General features: G+C 38.7%; 1 protein-coding gene across 4 annotated transcripts in view; it reads left to right on the plus strand.

Moving 5' to 3' along the window:
• Positions 1-20,116, plus strand: part of EPHA3 (EPH receptor A3) — a 231,343-nt gene that overhangs the window by 186,197 nt on the left and 25,030 nt on the right. For all 4 annotated transcript variants that reach the window (XM_074597693.1, XM_074597664.1, XM_074597674.1 and 1 more), the window contains 3 exons: positions 6,237-6,422; positions 11,792-11,853; positions 14,168-14,377. In XM_074597693.1, the coding sequence (XP_074453794.1) occupies positions 6,237-6,422; positions 11,792-11,853; positions 14,168-14,377 (458 nt within the window). The remainder of the gene's footprint in view (positions 1-6,236; positions 6,423-11,791; positions 11,854-14,167; positions 14,378-20,116) is intronic.

Here is a 20,116-nt window from a genome sequence, read left to right on the forward strand (position 1 = left end):
AAAAGTTAAGGGCACAAAGTTCTATTTTTTTCCCCAAAGAAAGGAGATAACAAGACAGTTTTTCAAAGGACACCCATCAGCCCACACTTAGATGCAGCACTGTTGGGAGTGAAAAGAGAGTTCAGCCTCACTTCTATGTTTCTCTTTAAAATCTGTCAGCACAGAAAACGGTATCAACTGTGAAGATGTTTTCTTTTTTTCCCTGAAAAGGACTGTTGACCGTTATGCCTTGAGTGAAACCACAAACTCATTTCATACCAGTCACCACGCATCCATCAGACTGCAATGACCTTTGGTCATTGGATTGATTTTGGTCACTGCTTTGGATTTGAATTATCGATCTAGGAGGAAAGGGTTGTCTGTCTGATAACTGATTGTCTGAACCATACAGACTCCATAGATTGTTGGGTTTACAGAAAACAAACTGTCAAAATGTGCAGATATTGTAGCAGAGGAGCCAGATTACAGAAAGTCTCGTCACACTGAGTTGTCCATGTTGCAATGCAGCACGTAGTTCCTGATAGGATGTGTGCTTGCTTCTTGAAGTGAAGGGGTAGATTGTCTTGTTGAGTCAGAAGATCATGAAGTGTTAGCTTTCCCGCTAAACTAAAGCGTTTGAGAGAAATACTATTGACTTTTAATCCATTGAAAATTACTAGTTCTTTCATTATTGATTTTTTGCTTCTCTCTGAATTTACTATTTGAATTAAAATCGTGAGATGAGAGAGACAGACTTCTAGCGCACAGTAAAAGATTTTAATTTGGAAGAAAATGTAGAACCAAGCTACTGTACTCAGTGCGTCTCCTGAATCACCCAGTAAAAAGAAACCATATTCATCCACTCTTACTGCAGCTACTCAACTGCTTGTATGAAGTTAGGTTATTTTGCGCAAAGGTAGAACTTTTGTTCCTTGCTGGTTTTAATTTTGCCCCACAAGAGTGCACTGTTCTCCATCATCTTCAGTCAAGGCAGGAAAGCTCTGCTTACTGCACATAATAGAGAATTAATATGGGGATAGAGAAGGGGGTTACTGAAAAGCCAAGTCCAAGGGCAGAAGTTTCTTTCTCAGACTTTCAGGAGCCTTCGTTCATAAATGTAAACTTTCTAAACTTGGGCTGTATGCTGTCTATGAATCTAGAAAACAAATTCAGAAGAACCACTGATACGTTATATTTTATATCTCATGGTTCTGACCTATTTTTAATGAGAATGCACACGAGAATGAGAAGTAAAACAAAATTTGCCGAATATGGCCTCTAAAAATGGAAGAAGAGTTTTCTGAGAGACTTCAAAAAAGGGATATGTCCTAAAAGAATCAGGTGGTTTAAAAATAAGTGCTTTTCTCCACTCCACTTCAGTGAAAGTGACAGTAGGTTCCTGCAGGTCCTCTACATTGAAGCTTGAACTCAAGGCATAATAAAGCCATTTGTTGGAGACCACAACTCAGATTTAGATAGCCTAAACTACATATGGCATTACGGTTAGCATTTCCTATTAGCAGTTGCCAGAGATGCCAACAGGAAGAGACAGACAGGGAAGAACAAACGAAAATCAAGCTATATTGTGCTGGGAGCTTCCAAAATGCATTTGTAGCATCGCTTTACACCGCTGTCACATTCAGCCCATGGTAGCTTTTGCATTTGGAGTGAGTGCCTCTGAGGCTGCTCCTGCAGTAACACTTCTTTCCTCCCCAAAAGCAGAAAGGCATTTCCTGTCTCTTACTTGAGTCAATGACTTATTTGAGTGAATGACTTGGTCTTTTCCTGCCCTTCTCCTTTACAAATGCGAGTGTGAATGAAATTATAAAAAGACAGTGATTTGAGAAGAAGAGATTCATTTAACTGCACTGAAGTGTGACGTAAGTAATGAGACCTTCAAGTCAGGCAAGTAATCTTGATGTTCTGAGGTACTTTTCCAAGTAGTTTTTCACAGCTTTAGCCAGAAGTCTCTGAGAATGGAGGGCAGCTTACGCAGCTTTGGAAACATACCCAAATGCAATAAGGAAATACTCTTGTCCAAAAGAACCTCAAGAAAAACGCAAGGGATTTTAGTGGGAGGCTGAGCATAAGAAAATTGCGGTCAGGAGCCACTTTTTCAGATTTTTCTTTACAGTAATTCTTTCTTCTAAAGCAACTCACTTGTTTTTATGGATCCAGTTCAGCAGGCTATTTAAGAAGTTTAAATCCAATTGGATAGCAAGAGAATACTACAGAAAGTACTTTCTTGATTTGGGATAGAGTTAAGTATGTGCTTTGCTGAACATGAAAGCTTTTCTTTCAAAGTTTAAACATACTTGTAGCATAGCATCTTATTGATCAAAGTATTTCTAAAATCTAGGGGCTGCCTGCCCATGAACTTATTGTGAAGGTTTGAAAGTGTCTCAGTGAGGGCTCGTAGAACGCTGCTGAGGTTCGTGAGGCTTATGAAACATTCAGCTTAGGTGCCTCTCCAACTCCGAGGGAGTTCTGTGCACAGCAGTACAATCCTAATATAAAACACAGCAAAGTAAAGGGAGTAGCTAATTTCACAGAGTCATCTTTTACTTGTCCCCTGGGTCCAAATGCACAGCAAATGCCATTCACTGATGCACTAAGTAGCCTATTTAAAAAGAAATTACATCTCCTGAAGAGAGATATTTATATCGTGAACAGCCCTCCTAATAATATCTATTTGCTTTCCACATGTAAATAGACATATCAGTCTGCAGGGCAGGTTGTACAATGTTTATGTGTGTAGCATAATTAAAAATAAACATTTCAGAAAGGCTTTATATTAAAAGCCGTCAACCTCTTCTCTTAAAATCAGTGCCAGGTTTTCCACTTTCCAACTCGAACACAAGTCCTTACTCCTCCTAAACAATATCTGATAAGATCCAGTCCATTTCTTACTGGGACCATATAATACTTGCAGGAAAAAGTTGTAGTGTAAATGCATTTCACTATGGGTGTAGCATCCATACTGCCCTGTATATGAAAGAGCCAAAGGTTAACGTAGTTGGGCTGCCCAGTGAGCTTTTTCCAGCAACGTCATTACAAGAAAGTAAACCCATTTTATATTCACAGACAGCAGTAAGCTCCATTGCTAAGAGGGGTCCAACTTTTAGCGTCCTGCAGCATCCACTGGCCTTCAGGCACTTGTGGAATCCAATTAATCACCCGAGTTCTAAATTGTGTAGCCATCGCTAAATGGGACTGTGTTGATGGACATTAGCCATAACCTTTTCCTTCCCAGAAGTCAAACAAATATCAGATATATGATTCTGGTCAGAAATGAAGGATTGATTGCTGGACTGCTTGCTGAAATCATAGCTATATTCTCCATTAACAGTAACCGAACAATAGTTTTAAGAGGTTAGCTTGTTACAGACTTTTCGACCATTAAAATACAGAGAAAAGGGAATTCAAAGCTGGGCATTACGAGATTTATTTCAAGTGGTTTTTTGCCCCTTCCTTCTGTTTTCAAGACGTGCTTTGGTCTTCCTCTTTGTGGTGCTTTGACAGTATTAAGCTGGGATTAGTATTTGAATTGAAGCAGTGTTTGCTCTTGGTAAAGTATACTAGTCGTTTTGGCTTGAAGAGATTGAATACTTTTAATTAAGAAGTCTCAGCAGAACTCACCACCCATTAGTTACTAGTAATAGGTTTTACAATATATTTTCTGAGCAGCAGCCTGTCTTGGCAGCCTGAAATACAAATGATGTTAGAAATAATGGATGTAATGTAAGTACTATTTTAGTAGTAGATAAGTATGTAAAGATACACCCTGGTTTTTATTTTTTTGGTTATTACCTTAATAGCACAGTACCATGCCTAGAGGATGAAGCATCTCAGCAGCTGCTGATAAGATATGGTGACATTCACTTTTATGTTCTTGACTCAAATCTAGCCTGGGTTAGCAACAGAGAAAGGTCATTGTCCTGTAACACACTTGTTCAGGTTTTTTGAGGTTAAATTGGCTGTCTAATAGAGAAACCTTAGAAAATAAAGCTGAAAAGTGACCTCAAGAGGTCATTAAGTCCATACCCTTGCTCTAAACAGAACTTCTTAGGAACCATTCTTGATAGATGCTAATTCTTTACAGTCTCTAAGATAAAAGAGTTTATAGCCTCCAAAAAAAAAATAAAAATCTTTTGTACTGACCAAGTGTCCTTACTGTTGGAATTTTTTTCCTGATCTAACTGACCTTTGTTGTAATTTGCAACTATTCTTTAGTTTGTCTCTTGTGTATAGAAAAAAGAGTTGGTGTCCATCTCGTTTTATAACCATAGTTTTGATAAGCCAAAACTATTGTCATGTCTCTCTCTTCCCATTCCTTGTTGTGTATAAATAACACCAATCCTTGAGCTTTGAACTTGAAAATACAGCCCTGACTTTTAAGATTCTGGTTGTTGTTATTACTGTCTTTATCATTCCTGCATCTCAGTGCCACAAATGGGATGTGGACTCTAATGCCAGACATATTGGTGGCAAGCTGAGAAAAGAATAATTTCAGGTAAATGGGCTGAATGTAACATTAAAGTGTATCCCATGTGGCATCACGTCTGAATTCAATGGCGAAGGGCTGTCAATCCATCATGTATTTCTGAGCGTTAAATCTACGAAGAGCAACACAATTTAAAATTGCCTATTAAAAATACCTTATGGGTGGGTTTTGATAATTTTAGTTTTCACAGATGTTACTTAATGTAAACAATCAGCTGCAGAAATAAAGAATCATTGTGGGCAAATAAGCTCCAAGAGCCTTTGCTCTTTAGAGGCATAGTAATGGTATTGCATTTAGGATTATTACACATTAAGTTAGGAAAAGCTTATATGTAAGCAGCATAATCACTCTTTCCATGATGTTTCACTCACAAATAAAAAAGAATATTCGCAGTTTGCAGAAAAATGATGCCAGCTAGATTTAGATTTATGGGATTTGTTTGTTTCCAAGTCAAACTTTCTATGCAAGGCCACTTGACAAAATACAGCATATGAGGGGCTATTTATATTTAGATCTCATATATTTTGACAAAAGAACCTGAATAGGTATGTATTGTTGGAAAAGGAGTGTTAAAGCCCTCCAGCGACACCCTCTAGTTTCTTGAAAGAAAGAAAAAAACAACAAAACAAAACACCTTTCTTTTCCTCTCTGTTCAGTAAGGTGTTTCCCTTGTCTTTAAGTATAAATTATCAAGTAGGCAATTCTTGCCGTCATTTTTCTTATATATTTTATCCATTCTCTGCTTTTATTGTATTTTTCATTATTTCAATTATTTTGTCATTAAAAGGAGACAAAAAGTTGCTATTGTAATTTTAACTGGCATGTAGTATGTGCAGTTTATTATATCGTATGAAATCTAAAGTGGGGAGTTGGATAATTGGGAATCAAAAGTTAGTTGCTGCTCAAATGTTTTTTAAGATACTGAAACTTCCTTATATGCTTTATGTAATCATTAGTTAAATACAGAAATTTTCAAGTGAGATGTTTTCTTCCAGAAATTTGTCAACATATTTAATACTTGCTCATTTGAATGCTAAGATGATTTTCCCTGTGTACTCTTCTTGGATGTTACATAGCAAAGGATAAGCCTCATTGTATAAAAGTAAACATGCAGCTGATATCTGCCATTTTCTATTTAGGGATCTCACACAATATACAGTGGGCACAATATTCATGGCGGGCTCGCAGGTCCCATAGTCCCATAGTGACAGTATATATTTGCATGATTACATCCATCTGAATAATGGTAGAACAAAGGTAATCTGTATGGATTTCTTTTTTCTTTGCAGCTGTGTAGATAAATTCTTTTGTTATGAATTATCTTGCTACTTTAGTTGAAATAAGTAAAATAATTGGGAACTGTACTATGTCTGTCTTGTAGAAATTAAAGAGTATAGTGTTCACAAGGATGCATGGCTATTCTGCCACTTCTGCGTTAATCAGTTAGCCGTCCTACTATTGTCTCAAAGTGCATCAACTGACACAAAAAGCGAATTTTCTGGTGACGTTTATGGATTCCTCTGCTCTGCAGTCATCTGGATATGCAGTGTAAATAAGTGACATTATCCAGTTTGACAGCTGGAGAACCCAAGCATGGGAATGTTAAGTAGTTGTCCGAAGGTCTCTTTGGAACTCTGGTCTGTGGCCCACCGGTAAACATCACACTTCAGGGACTTTTGCGGAACTCTAAGTCTTTCTTAAATCCCCATGAAATAACTACATTTCATCTTTTGTCATTTTTCCACTTTTTCAGGGGAATTTGGAGAAGTGTGCAGTGGGCGCCTAAAGCTGCCGTCTAAAAAGGAAATTTCAGTGGCTATCAAAACCCTGAAAGTTGGCTACACAGAAAAACAGAGAAGGGACTTCCTGGGAGAAGCAAGCATCATGGGACAGTTTGACCACCCGAATATCATTCGATTAGAGGGAGTCGTCACTAAAAGTAAGCTATGACAGGGGCATCTGTTTTGCATAGGAGGTGTCACTGGAGGTGTCTTCCACCCTAAATTATTCTGTGATCCTTCAAGGAAGAGCAAAAACAAATAAAAAACCTGAATTATCCATGTTTATGCTCTGCAAATCCTTCCAGAAATGTTTATGTTATAACCCTGTTAATATGGGCCAAATATCTTTCAAAAGAGCTAACAGCAGAAACACATAGCTTGGCTTTTGCAATGTATATTGTATTTCCTCAAAAGCAGGAAAAAAATTACCCATGTGCAAGCACCAGCTAAACCCACGCTGATGGATCCAATGAAGAATACTGTCGAAGGCAATTGCCCGCAGCGCAGCTGGTAGCACCTTCCCTGTCTTGCTGCTGAGAACTTAAAAACAGTATCCTGGGTTAATGAGCTGGGAAAAAATGGGAAATAAAAATGATCTGCTTGAAAAAAAAACAACCTAGAGAATATGGAGAAAAAGGAGCGTTTCTGAAGAACAGTGGAGCTCCGCAATAAACTGGCAGGTTAATAAACCCCAAAGCTACAAATTGCTACAAAGTGGCCAAGAGGCACTTGCTGATAATCTGTTGGGAGTCATGGTGTCTGATGTCCTAAGGTTTCCTAATTGCACTGAAGCAGTATGTTCTGCTTTCACCTAAATCGTTAGATTTTATCATTAGCATGAATTAATGAACAGCCTACCTGGCTACAGCAACCGATACTAGTATATTAAAAAATAAGTCCAAACTTTTTCCTACATGGTTTTCATGCAGGGAAAATACTCCAATGCGATACTCGGTATGTACCATTAAGAGGCATTGTAAAGATGCTGATCCTCTAGAATTTACACCTCTTAGTAAAAATCTCAAAAAGAAATCATGGGGCTTTAAGCTGTTGGTTATAAAATTGATTTTATTTCTTTGATAATAATTATGTTTTTACTAATAGGCACTTTCTAAATCTGCCTTTGGATTTTTTTTTTTTGTGGGTTTGTTTGGGTTGTTTTTTTTTTTTTAAAGCGTATTTTTGTCTATGTTTATGATAACAAATCACTTTGTTGAGTTGAGGCAAAAATATAACTGAAAACTCCTTCCATATTTGGTACCTTCCTGGAAAAGTAACATTTTCGAAGAACCCTCTCCAGCTCTACTTCCATTAAGATAACGGCAACTTGTAACAGGCGTTCCTGAACGGTGGTGTCGGTCTTAGAGCTCCTCCCCAGCTTTCCCATGGCAGCCACGGTAGCCTCCTCGAAGCTACTCAGATCCTGCATGCTCTTCTCCTTATGAGCAGCTGTTGGGATTTGGTGCTGGTGATGCTGCCTCATTTAGGCAAGTTCTGGCTCTCATTGCTTGTGCTGCTCATAGTCCTCTACCTTGAGGTGGAAAGACAGAAATAGTTAGTAGTAGAAAAGAGAGGCTGCATAAAGTACCACAACTGGCTTGTTTCGTAAGATGTAAATTCAGAGACTTTCTAAATTTCCATTGCAGCATAAGGTGACACATTTAATGATCAAAGTCCTGCAGTAGTTATTAGGTAGGAGATCAATAAGATTTTATATGAGGTATTCTAAAAAAAAAATAAAATTCAGAACTGCTCTGAAATTTTTCGGGGGAGTGGAAAAAATTGGTAGGATGTTTCCTGGTTCGTCCTAGAGGACTCTGCCGGCAAAGCAGCTCCTTGCCATTTCAGTGAACTGATTAGAATGTGCTGAGGACATTTCCAGTTTAACTGGGTAGACGTCTATACCAAACACTTTGTTAAGTAGATGGTTTTATTGGTTTTAAGGAATCTTGGTTTTCAAATTACGTGATTCATGGTTTCACAAACATAGGCAGGCAGGAAAGAATTTCATAGCTTACTGCAATAAATAGTATGAAATAAAAAACGCACAAGAATGTGTCTAAAAATAACTAGTGAAAGGTATGTAAAACCCTATATATTATGAAGAGACATAATTACAATAGTAATGCTTTCTCTAGGTGTGATTCATGAAAGTCTATTTTGCTGATTTAAATAACAAAGAATTTATTCTTCAGCTTAGGTCTCACAGTCCCTGTGAGGAAAGGACTGCCAGATCTGCCTGTGTAAATCCAAGTTATCTCCTGCTTTTTAATGACACACGCTTTGTACACTCAGAATAACATTTGCAGTCCCAAAATTACTTGAAATGCCAGCATCAGTCTGTACACAGCTGAGCTAAAATCTATTCTGTTACATTTGGTATTTCTGTGGCACTTGAGGAAATAATTTAATTGCTGTGCATGCAGGAATTTGTGCATTGCTTTTGAATGCGCATTACTAATTCTGTCTGTATTCTGTAGAAGTGACTATTAGTAAGTTTGCTACTCAGCTGTATTCATAGCAGTTTTGGGGGGGCTGGGAGTGCCAGCTGCCTGTCACATTTAAGTAATAGAGAGCAAGCTCTGAATATTCCCAGCTGAAGTCGATAAAAGCCCAAGGGATACATCACCCTCTCCAGACAGCTTGAATGCAGCAGTTGAGAAAACTGCTCTGGGACTATTTGTATCCGTTTTACTGGGTAAAATTATATGGCATAAATGCAAGTAACGATAATAATTTCTTTTCTTTCTTTAACATTCAGTAGGGTGATAGAAGGACAAGAAGGTTGTGGAGTTTGTTTGGTTGGGTTTTTTTTAAACAAACCAATATACTGTAATGGCAAGTGTTCGTCTTGTTTAATGATAGCTATTAAATCACCCTCAATAGCGTTAGTTTGTGTACAGTAGTAGAGAGGCTGTGGAATATTTGCTGGATTGCTCTCAGTACAGGTAATGCATGATAAACACGCGATACGACCCTTTCTTCATTAACCAAAGTCTTATTGACAGGTGGCCCTTAGCAGTGATCTAACTTTTCATACTAAGCAGATCTTCTGAAGCAACTCCTAATAACTGCAGTTGTCACGATCCCTGTAACAGGACCATTTGTTGTGAGAAGTTTCCAGGCTGGTGTGGCTGTGGTTTGCCAGTGGGACAACCCACCGGCAGCATGAAGGAGGCTGCACCCACCAGATAAGACTTCAGTCCTCAGCTCCAATGCAGAGCTGTTCCCCTGTTTCACGTTGATTTCTGCTCTGCGTGTTCCTGATGCACCAGTCTGCTGGGTGCGCTGTAGGCAGTGGTCTTAATAACCAGTGCACATGTTCTACTTAGTTTACTAATAATTTACAGCAATTTGTAGCCTGTTATTGTAATAAATCTCAGCAACACTGTTGACACAAGTTGTTATCACGTATAAACGTCTGTGCTTTGATAAATGAATGCAGAATGTTCTTTTAAAAGTGCACCGTGTTGCTTCAGAGCACATGCTTCTTATTACAGACACGTTTCTAGCTCAACGAGACTGAAATGCTGCACTTGGGGCTTTAAGAGTATGGGTGAGCAAGGCAGGAAGACGCTCTCTTAATAATTTGAAAAACGTATCTTAGACGTCTCTAATTTCAGCCATCTGATTTGTCATAAAATTGACTGAGTTTATACAAAAACCAGGCACCTGTCTCCTGGTTTCAAAGTAGGTGGATTTATCATAGACGTTTCTGGATAGCCCCGTTGGTGTGCTGCCCTTTTACTTGAAAGATCCAGCAGCATTTTCTGAGCATTACCAGAAATGCCTTTGGGTTTATGTTACACACACAGCGTGAGGTACTTTTCCTTGCACTGCATATTTCTTGCTAACAAGAGTAAGGAAGCAACAGAAATTTTTTTGAGGTTTTACATCATTAGGTCTCTTATCTGTACCATATCCTATATAATTCAAGATTAATGTTTTGGATAAAGAGTTTGTTCCTACTAGGTAATGGATGACAGAGTCGGTTACCCATTAGTGTGACTCCCACAGTATAACACATCATTTGCACAGCAGAAAGAGGATATTTTAACCCATTAAACCATACAACGAGGACAAAGGATTTTCTTCTCATTATATTAAACTCATTCTTTGAAATTAATATTTCTCTTCTAAGAATTTCTATTTGGTGGAAGTTGTATTTTCTGAAAAACAAACAAACAAAAAAAAAACAAACAAAAAAGGAGTTGTTACCATTTACTTTACTTTTATAATGGCTTTCTTGCTTTTAATTATACTGGGTACCTCTTTCAAGCCTCGTGCTGTTCCATTTTAAAAGTTAAAATATCACCATGCCTGCTATACAATATGCAGGCCTTTGTCACGCTTTTATGGTCAGATGCTTTCCTGTATTATACTTGAAATAATAATTCATCTCCTTAAATAACTTCATGCTCTTACCCACCTTTCTGTCTACCACAAAGAGAAAATAAACAAAGCTTTCGAAAATATTATGAAATAATAAAATCCATATGATGGTAAAATATTAGCAGGGTGCTGACCTTTGTCTGGAAACTTCACCATAATCACATTAATTTTGGCGTTCGTTTCTCTCCCAACACGTCAGGGTTCCATATAATACCTGGTTATGTTAAAAGGGTAGAAAGAATGGTCTGGATTCTGATCTGAATCTGCATGGATGAGTTTTGAAAGACACTAGAGGCTTTTCAAGGATGCAGGGCTCTTTCTTTAGAGCATGCCCCTGCCCTGTGGATGCAGCGTGCTCAGCCCCTGGCTAAGTCGTGCTTGGCAGGAGGAGAGGTTCATGTTATCCGTGATGCCGCTGCAGAGGGAACCAGGACTGCCTGGAAAGAGGGCTCACCCCCAGCACTGGGAGGTGGCTGTGTTACAGCTCTGCTTTTCTTTCCAATGCCCTCTATTACTTTTATTCCCCACTTTCCCTTCCATCTCTGTTCCCACCCCAACATTTCCCTTGGCTCATGTTTGGAAAATACTGAAGCTCTACAATTTAAATGCATTGTAAATACACTCCTGAGGGAAAGGTTTTTTGCTATTGCCTCCATGTACACCATTTAATCTCTCCCTTACCATAGTATCTGAGGAACATCATAACCGTGCCTGTGCCGACCAGGGCACCTCTGGAGAGGAAACTATGATTCCCCCCAGAGCAAGTCGGGTAAATGCACGGGTAAATGCAGAATGCACCCACTTCATTGCATAAATTCAACAATTACATGAAGGATTATATTCAACAGTGGTGAATGAGACACCGTATACTGAAAATGCTTCACTTTGTGTCTTGGGACTTGAGCTGCTAAAAATTCTATCAGTTTATGTTGAAACAACTGTATTTGTGTTGATGTCAGTGAAATCACAATTAAGTTGTGGACAGAGCTGGTTTTGCCCATGCATCTGTTGCTTGCTTTCTAAATGTAAAATTGTCCTTGGGATTTGGAAGATTTGGGCACACTTCTGAAATGCCTCTTTTTACTGATCATCATGTATTCGTTTTAAATGCTTGACCCCTGTAATATATTCGTAGGTAAACCAGTCATGATTGTTACTGAATATATGGAAAATGGTTCCCTGGACAGCTTCCTACGGGTAAGTGCAATGGAGAATTATATGGTGCAGGACTGGCTCTTGTTCTGGTTTTGTTATGAATTTGCTGCCACTCTACTCTGATTCGTCATCAGGTCTTATTCCTTGATATTTCATTATTTCCAGTTGATTTTGTGTACATTATGATGTGCTTAGCAAGCCAGGTAGGGATCTGCTAGTCCCTTTTGACTGTTTGCTTGGAAGTAGTATTATAAAATGAAGAACGTTTTTGTTTTATTAGTACGTCAATAAAAAACAAAACAAAACAATGTTCTGGCACACAACAATGGAAATTGGTTTTCTGAGGACTGGAATTATTACTGTAATGCAGTTATGCTTATTGGTTGTCAGCCTGTATGTCTTACCAAGAGACTTGCAAAGTGAATGGATTTGTGGAAATTTTATCAGTAAACCAATAGTACTGAGCCAAGAGCCTTTTCCCAAAGCGTGAAAAGTTTAGGGAATAATCCTATACCTGAGGGTGTTTGAAATGTTTTGCTAGCAAACTTTATTAGCCTGTTTTCTTTCCCCAGCCTTAGACATACTAATACTGTTGTTGATTTATCTTTGTTTTCTGTCAAAGTTGGTAGCGAGCCTAAAAAAATTTGAATGCTCCCTGTGTCACCAAGATTTACTTGTGGCAAAACAAGAAGTGTAGCAGAAATGAAATCCCATCTGAGGGGAAACGCTAGTTTAATTTTAATTTGTTAGGGCAAACTCAGCTGTGGCTGGGAGACTGCTTTGGTTCTGCCACGGTTGAATGACATTATCCCCCAAATTCATAACACTGAACTAGACATTTAACCCCAAAAGGGGATATATTGTCAACCTTAGTTTCAGTATGTACTATGTATGTTATGATGTCCACTGGAGCATGTAAAATACGTATAAATAATGTGTCGGTATATCTGAATGAAATATATCTGTACTGAACTGTATATATTTTGTTTAGGCTAAAAATCCTTGAAGAAAGCTCTGGGCAGAGGAGAGTAATTTCTGACTGTACAAAACAGTTGTTCACCTTGTTCGTTCATTTGAGTGTGGATTTATTTATTTTTTTTTTACTACTTTTACATGGAATCATTGATAAGAACCTTCTGACTCATTAATATCACAGGCAACCCAGGCAATATAACCCTTTTTATATAAATGCCTTTGAAAACTGTATAGTTTGCTTTCCCCTTTGCTATTGAAAGGCTATCTGAGTTTCTTATTCCTTTTGTGGTTAGAAACCTTCTTCTGATTTCTAGCTAAATCTTTTCCAGGGTCTATATAGATCCTCTTGTGTTGGCTCTGGTTAAAGAAGGTTTCATAACAGGGAACTGCTAAGAGTCTTTTATAATAATGAATTTCTTCATGAAAGAGAATTCTGAGAGGCTCTTTAAGCATCTGTTGTGCCATATATTTGTCTAATGTTTACAGTGCTAATATCACCCCTAAGTATATTAATCAAAAGTGAAATTAATGCAATCCGTCTTGCAGACTGATTCGTGTGAGCTCACCCCACATGGCAGAGCCAGCTCCCATGTATTTAATAAAATTCTGGAAGAAGCAGCAGGAAGAGCTGGAGAGCTGCCCATGATACATTTATAGCACTGGGGGATTTGTTTGAGAGCTGCACTAGGACGTACTGTTGTCCTGTCAGCTGTGTATCTATATATCAATATCAAAGCTAGATGTTAACAAACAGCATTAGTAAGAGCTGGGAGATACAAAACATGTGTCTAGAAGTAGACAATTAGAAATATGTGCAACTATTGGTTTCTAGGCTAAGTCACGGTGTGTTTAAGTGATTTTTGTGTTCCTGAAGTTGAAGAAAGTTTTGAGGAATAAGTTTAAATTTAATGGAATTTGAAAGCCACTGAATCAGATCAGCATTTGCTTTTGTTAGAAAAAATGTTCGTGTAATAGAAAACTTTCATTAGTCCATTGGGTAAGGCTGGGATTTTCACTAACAATTCCTATGACCTTTGAGGGAATTTGGACATCTGTTTCTCTAATGTCCTGACACTCCAGTCTCATGAGCACACACAATTTTGAATTATGTGCCGCTTTCACACAGCTCCTATCTAGGAAATTAAGATTCTGATGACAGCAAGAAAGGAAAAAATGAATTTTTATCTGAATTGAAAATCTGTCTCCTTCCCTCAGCTGCCTGGGAGATTATCCTCCGCATATCAAAGTAGTTCCACAAGTTTAAATTATGACCCCTGGCTCATGAGCTCTTCACTTGAGGAGCTTCCAGGGTCTTTATCAAAAGTTCTGTGTAAAGAGGAACATGAACAATCTCTGAAATGACATTTCAAATGTTTTCCAGAAACATGATGCCCAGTTCACAGTCATCCAGCTAGTAGGCATGCTTCGAGGGATCGCATCTGGCATGAAATATTTGTCAGACATGGGTTATGTCCATCGAGATCTAGCTGCTCGTAATATCCTCATCAATAGTAACTTGGTATGCAAAGTCTCAGATTTTGGTCTCTCTCGTGTACTGGAAGATGACCCAGAAGCTGCTTACACCACAAGGGTGAGTTTCTGTGTTTGTTTAGCCTTTTAAAGTTCTTGTTGGTTTTGACAAAGTTAGACTGAAATCTGAGGGAGTCCCTGAGGCTTAGACTCTGGGTTGCAGAGGCCATCCAGTCTTGCATGCCCAGAGATGGTCAATAAACCATAAAGCAAAAAATGTGGTTTCTGTTGGTAGATAATTTTTCTTAAAGTATGCAAAATTCATGTTTTCTTTCTGTTGGGTGTATAAAGGAGTGAAAACACAGGAAGTTCCACCTAAACATGAGGAGGAACTTCTTTACTTTGAGGGTGGCAGAGCACTGGAACAGGCTGCCCAGAGAGGTGGTGGAGTCTCCGTCTCTGGAGACATTCAAAACCCGCCTGGACGCGTTCCTGTGCAACCTGCTCTAGGTGACCCTGCTCTGGCAGGGGGGTTGGACTAGATGATCTCCAGAGGTCCCTTCCAACCCTTACCATTCTGTGATTCTGTAATACCACAATTAAGGCATGAGTTAGTTCAGTGCACAATAATAGAAGACTTCACAGAATTTCACGGAATTTTCCAGCCTCAAAAACTGAAATCTTGCTTAACAACATAATAAGCCTCCTGTTTTTTCTCCTTTTTATATCATATATACAAAGTGGTACCCATCTTTTGGAGATGTAATGATATCAAGGAGGAGACTTACCTCTGACTGTTTCATCCTGAGACAGAGAAGCTTTTATCAGATAGGGGACTGCCCTTAGTGTACGCTGCTGTTTGTTTCTTTCCTGGATTTCATTCTGCCTGAAAAGCTACCTGGAAGCTACGCTGTTGGCTTAGAGTCTTAGAAGAGCCACGGTGTCTTCCAAATACAGCTGTGCCACAGCTCTTGTTCTTAACCTGAATAACGCTTCTGTTTTATTGTGGAAACCTTGAAGGCATACATTTAGCTTTGTGTATGTAGATATTACACTGGGATGACTGTTGTTCACTTTAATCCTATTGCAAGTGGATTTTCTTAACTTTAGAAAATACGGCATCAATCTCCAGTATCTTAGTCAAGTGTAATTTGCAGTGATGCCTAGTAATCGTCTCCCCTTCACTGTACAAACCAGATTAGAGTAGAATGTATCAGCAAAATCTTAATGTGGGTTTTCTAGGGCTTCCTCATTCCTGATCACTGACAGGAGCAATCAATTACTGTGGTAGTTTGCATGTTACCTTCTTCATGATTGAAATAAAATAACATGTGACAAATGAGTGAAGAAATCCTAGCTGTTTTCTTACACATTATATATACATTATATACACATACATTTATAGATACATGTTTATCAATCATGCCTTCATAACTTACCAGGCATAAAGACTCCATTCTTTATTTGACCTTTCAGTGCTTTCTTTAACCTCTGATAAGCTTTGGCATGTTGTTAGAAATATGCAATATATACCACTTTAGAAAACTGTCTGTAGAGATCTCTCATGGTTAATGTAAAGAGATGTTAGTAGGAGAAAGCAGTTTTCATGCTCAATATAGGTGCAGCATTCATAAGTAAATATTAATATAATGCAAGAATTTCTCAAGAGAAAATTGTCTATAATTCAGCCAGAGGTTTATTGCCTTGTCAGATAAGCTTGCCTGCCCTCTTCTTAAAAACTCCTGGGAAAGTAATGGGTGTTAGTGTCTCCGAGGTAAACAGTTTTAGATATAGTATTTATCTAGTCTCATATTTAACTTCCCTCCCCCGGGATGTACGCTTGCAAGCTAAGGCAATTACTCTGTGTCCTACCACTACTGCCTATAGGCAGGTGATCGATCACCGCTTTAAAGCAGCTGCTTACATGCATGGAGATTGCCATCCTTTTTACACACATCCCTCCATTCTTTTATTTTCTAAGTATTTTTTCCAAACTTATTCTTCTTGCTGGTCTCCTTTAGATTCTTTTCAACTTAACTATATTTTCCCTAAATGTGATGCCCCAAAAGGGATACTAATCCCCGGCACCAAGCATGGCATGTTTATCTCATGTTTCTTACGCGTGCCCTTTCTGTTAATACCTCCATGGGTGAAAAGTCTATGTCTCCTTCCACCCCCGACACAGCTTTGCCACGTGGTTGGCTTCTGTTCTTCTGCACGGACACACACCTCTGCCAGGCTTCGAAGTTCAATCCTCTTATTCTAAAATTCACCTGGGCATGCAAACTGATCTGTAATTTAGTAATGACATTTTGTGTTTTCACATAAATAGCTGAAGAAACCTTTGAGTCCTACTTAAGCTTAGATGCATCAAACTGCCTGGCATACGGCTTTATAAGGGAAGCATACTTCCCTGAACATGAAGTGAATGTCAGTGACTTATATCCACAGGTTACCTAGGACAAACCAGGGTGCACAGGGTGTCAGTGTTTCTGGCCAGTGTTACATGCAAATTTTCTTTGGCCAAGTGCAGTGCAGATTATTTTTTTCTTCGTCTTCTGCCACCTATTTTCTAAGCCTGCCTGCCTATTTACATTTAGATTGTGAAATCAGATGGAAAGAAACTATTTTGTAAAGCGTAATCATCTGTGTTCAGTAAACTCCATCTGGCATTTATGGTGTATATGCAAACTACTGCAGGAAGATGCTCAGATAATTAAAACCTTCAAATACAACCTAGGACAAATCTAATTTTCTTCAAAAGTAGTTGCTGAATATACCTGTGCCACATCTTGACTCTGAGAGAAGGACAAGGCTATTTACTATTCATCTTTCTGCTCAAGTTTCCTTTGAAGTGAATCTTGTATACGTGTTCAGGTAGTATGTTTGATCCTCAGCTTAAACAACTGGGGACCATGAGCATGAAACAGAGCTCCAGTCCACTGGAAGAAAGCTGGGCAGTTCATGTTCCTGCTGGTTAGTCATATCGCAAAATACAGTTCCGTTTCCTGGGCTGCTTCTAGCTCGTTTCACAGGCGCTAATTATATGGCAAAACCAAGACAAAAATAGTGCCACTTTTTAAAATAATGGCATCATCCCAAACAATCTAGTGGCTTTACAACTAAAGGATGACAACTACTCAGTAGGATCTTTGAAAAAAAAACAAAAAAAAAATCCAAGTTATAACCACAATTCCATACATTCAAACGGTGAAGAGTGCGTATTATATTAATGGATAGAGATTTTGCCTCCCCTCCAACTCTTCCCGCTCCCAGTTCTCCATTTAATATCAGTGGTACTAGATAAATTTATACGATTAGCTGCAAAGAAGAATGTTTTATCTATTTAGCCTCCTCTTCTACCCCTATTTTCCACCTGTAAATGTCAAAGCCTGAGAACAATTCCATTGCTTTAATTCATGATTGCAATTCGGGATGGGTCTAACCCCAAGAAGCCCAGTCAGCTCTTCAGGCTTTCAATACACACCACTGACTGGGTGAAATTTTATGTTGCTCTGTTCTCAGAAGCTGTATCTGAGGCTTTGCATAAAGGATATGAATATCTATCCTTTTATATATCAATAATGCATGTATCCCTTTATATATCAATACATAATCCGTGACATTCATGCTATTGTGCAAGAGCTCTGAAGGACAATGCACAGATCACAGGTGCATATGTGAAATTCAGGGAATCAAGAGTTGTAAGAAAACTTTGCCACCTGACAGGGTCATTTTTTACCTCTTGAATTATAGTCACTGACTCGATACCACAAAAGGCCTTTGGCAGCCTGTGGTCTGCCTGCTTACAGAAGCAGAAGCCAGCATGTGAATTAGACTGAGTGTTTGGATTTTTATTTTTTTTTTAACTGAGCCTTTTTGCCGGAGGGGATGTACTGTAATTATCTATGTTCTCCGTACCTATTCATTTTTAATCGAAAGGCCAAGGTTGTATTAAAATTGTCATTGTCAAATTGATCCTTTTTATTCTTATTATTTTTAGATGTCTGTATGACAAGTAGGTGGACTAATGACACAGTATGAAGTGAAAGTAAATTTAAACCATCACACATGTAGAGGGACTGTAATTATGTCTCTCAAAGGCATAATATTTGGGTAATCAGTAGACGAACTTTGACTATTTAAATGCGTAGTTGGATACATCACTGGTGTTCGTGGCATTTCAATGTAAAACACTGCCCGGTTATTATATTTGCATGGATAACTCCTCATTAAATTTACATCACTTCAAAAAATACTGTGCTTTGATGGCAAGTGTTCTGGTAGCCTGTGCCCCCAGGTAACGGTGCCTGAGCGGGGAGGGCACGGCAGGGCGCTGCTCCGTTCCATGCCCCAGGGAAGGGCACGCGGGTCCTTTCTGTTAATGCACACGTCAGTGCTGCTGGTGCCTGACAGAAATTCGTCGCGGTTTGTTCCTTCCCTGTGTATGCAAAAACATGGTAATACAGTCTGAATGTATTGAAGGGTGTGGTAAAAAAAAAAAAGGAAAAAAAAAAACAACAAAAACACCACAAGTTCTCTTGCCTGATAAGCACGAGGAGAGAAGCAGAGCTCTGTTATAATTTACCACTCGAGAAGGAGATAATGTCAAGATAAAATATTCATTAGTAGGGGATGAACAAGTAGCATCAGGTAATTTTCAGGTGCTTAAGAGGGTAAGTCAGGCTCATCTCACTCACATGAAACCATCTTGCTCTGTACCAGTAAGATATCTCCTGAACTAGCCCAAGTCAGGTAATGAATTAATGTCAGGCTTTTACCTTCATGTTTCCCTGCAAAGTTCTGCTGATAATTCTGTTAGAATCCATTTTTCTTGATTCTCCTCTCCCCAGGCCTGTGGCTTAGGTGCCTGTGGCAGTCACCCTGTAACAGATTATAAATCAGAATATTGGAATGGGTTATGAAGGCCTGGAAACAGCTGCCTTGTGCCGGAGTGCCAGACACGCTAGAAATAAATTGAGGACTTCATTGACTTTAGATGAATTATGCTGAACAACCAGATACCGTAGGAATCGCAGCTCCATCTAGAGCAGATAAAACCTTTGGTTACTGCTGTCTCACTAATTTCAAACCCCGAGAGGGGTTCTCTGACCGAGACTGCCTGGGGTTTTGAGCCGCAATAACAAACTCCTACAATTTCTAATGGTAATGCTTTCTTTCTACTCAAATTCAGGCAGCTTATTTGGCTTCATGACGAGCATGCTCTTAAAGGGAAACTATGGCAAAAATATGTAAAACCCATATTTATCTTCAGAAAATAATCAGTATATATATATTACCAATAGCTAGGGCTGCGTGCACGTGTAGATTTGTCTTTATAAGCCTGTACCAAACAGATTTGGGCAAACCTTTTTCCTAGCCATATCTATAATGGTTTTTCATTTAGCAAGTTTGTCTTACATGTTCAGTCCCAATAGTACTAATTTTGAAGGGTAGGAGCCCAGTAATATCACCCAATAATATTAGAGTTTTAGGTTTTCCCGTGCAGGATAAGCAACAGAGATAGCAGATAAAGATTGAATTGTATGAAAGCCTAGTACACACACAATACATAATTTTAAAAAGCCAAGCAGGTGGGATTTCTTAGCACTTTTGTCGTAGCAGTTTACAGAGCAGGTATCATGATACTCATTTTAAACATCGGGAGACTGAGAGAAAGAGTAAAAAAACAAGAGGTGAGTAAAGAAACAAGTACGGGAGCTTAGTTTTTCCAGTTCCAACTCTATGGTCTAGGAGAAAGTGGTTTAATTTATGCAAAGGTAAATTATATAAGATATCTTTGATCCTGGCAAAGGATATTGCAAAGATTATCCTGATTTCTGGCAAAGCAGAAACCTGA

The sequence above is a fragment of the Larus michahellis genome, chromosome 1, assembly GCF_964199755.1.
Source record: "Larus michahellis chromosome 1, bLarMic1.1, whole genome shotgun sequence".
NCBI lineage: Eukaryota > Metazoa > Chordata > Aves > Charadriiformes > Laridae > Larus > Larus michahellis.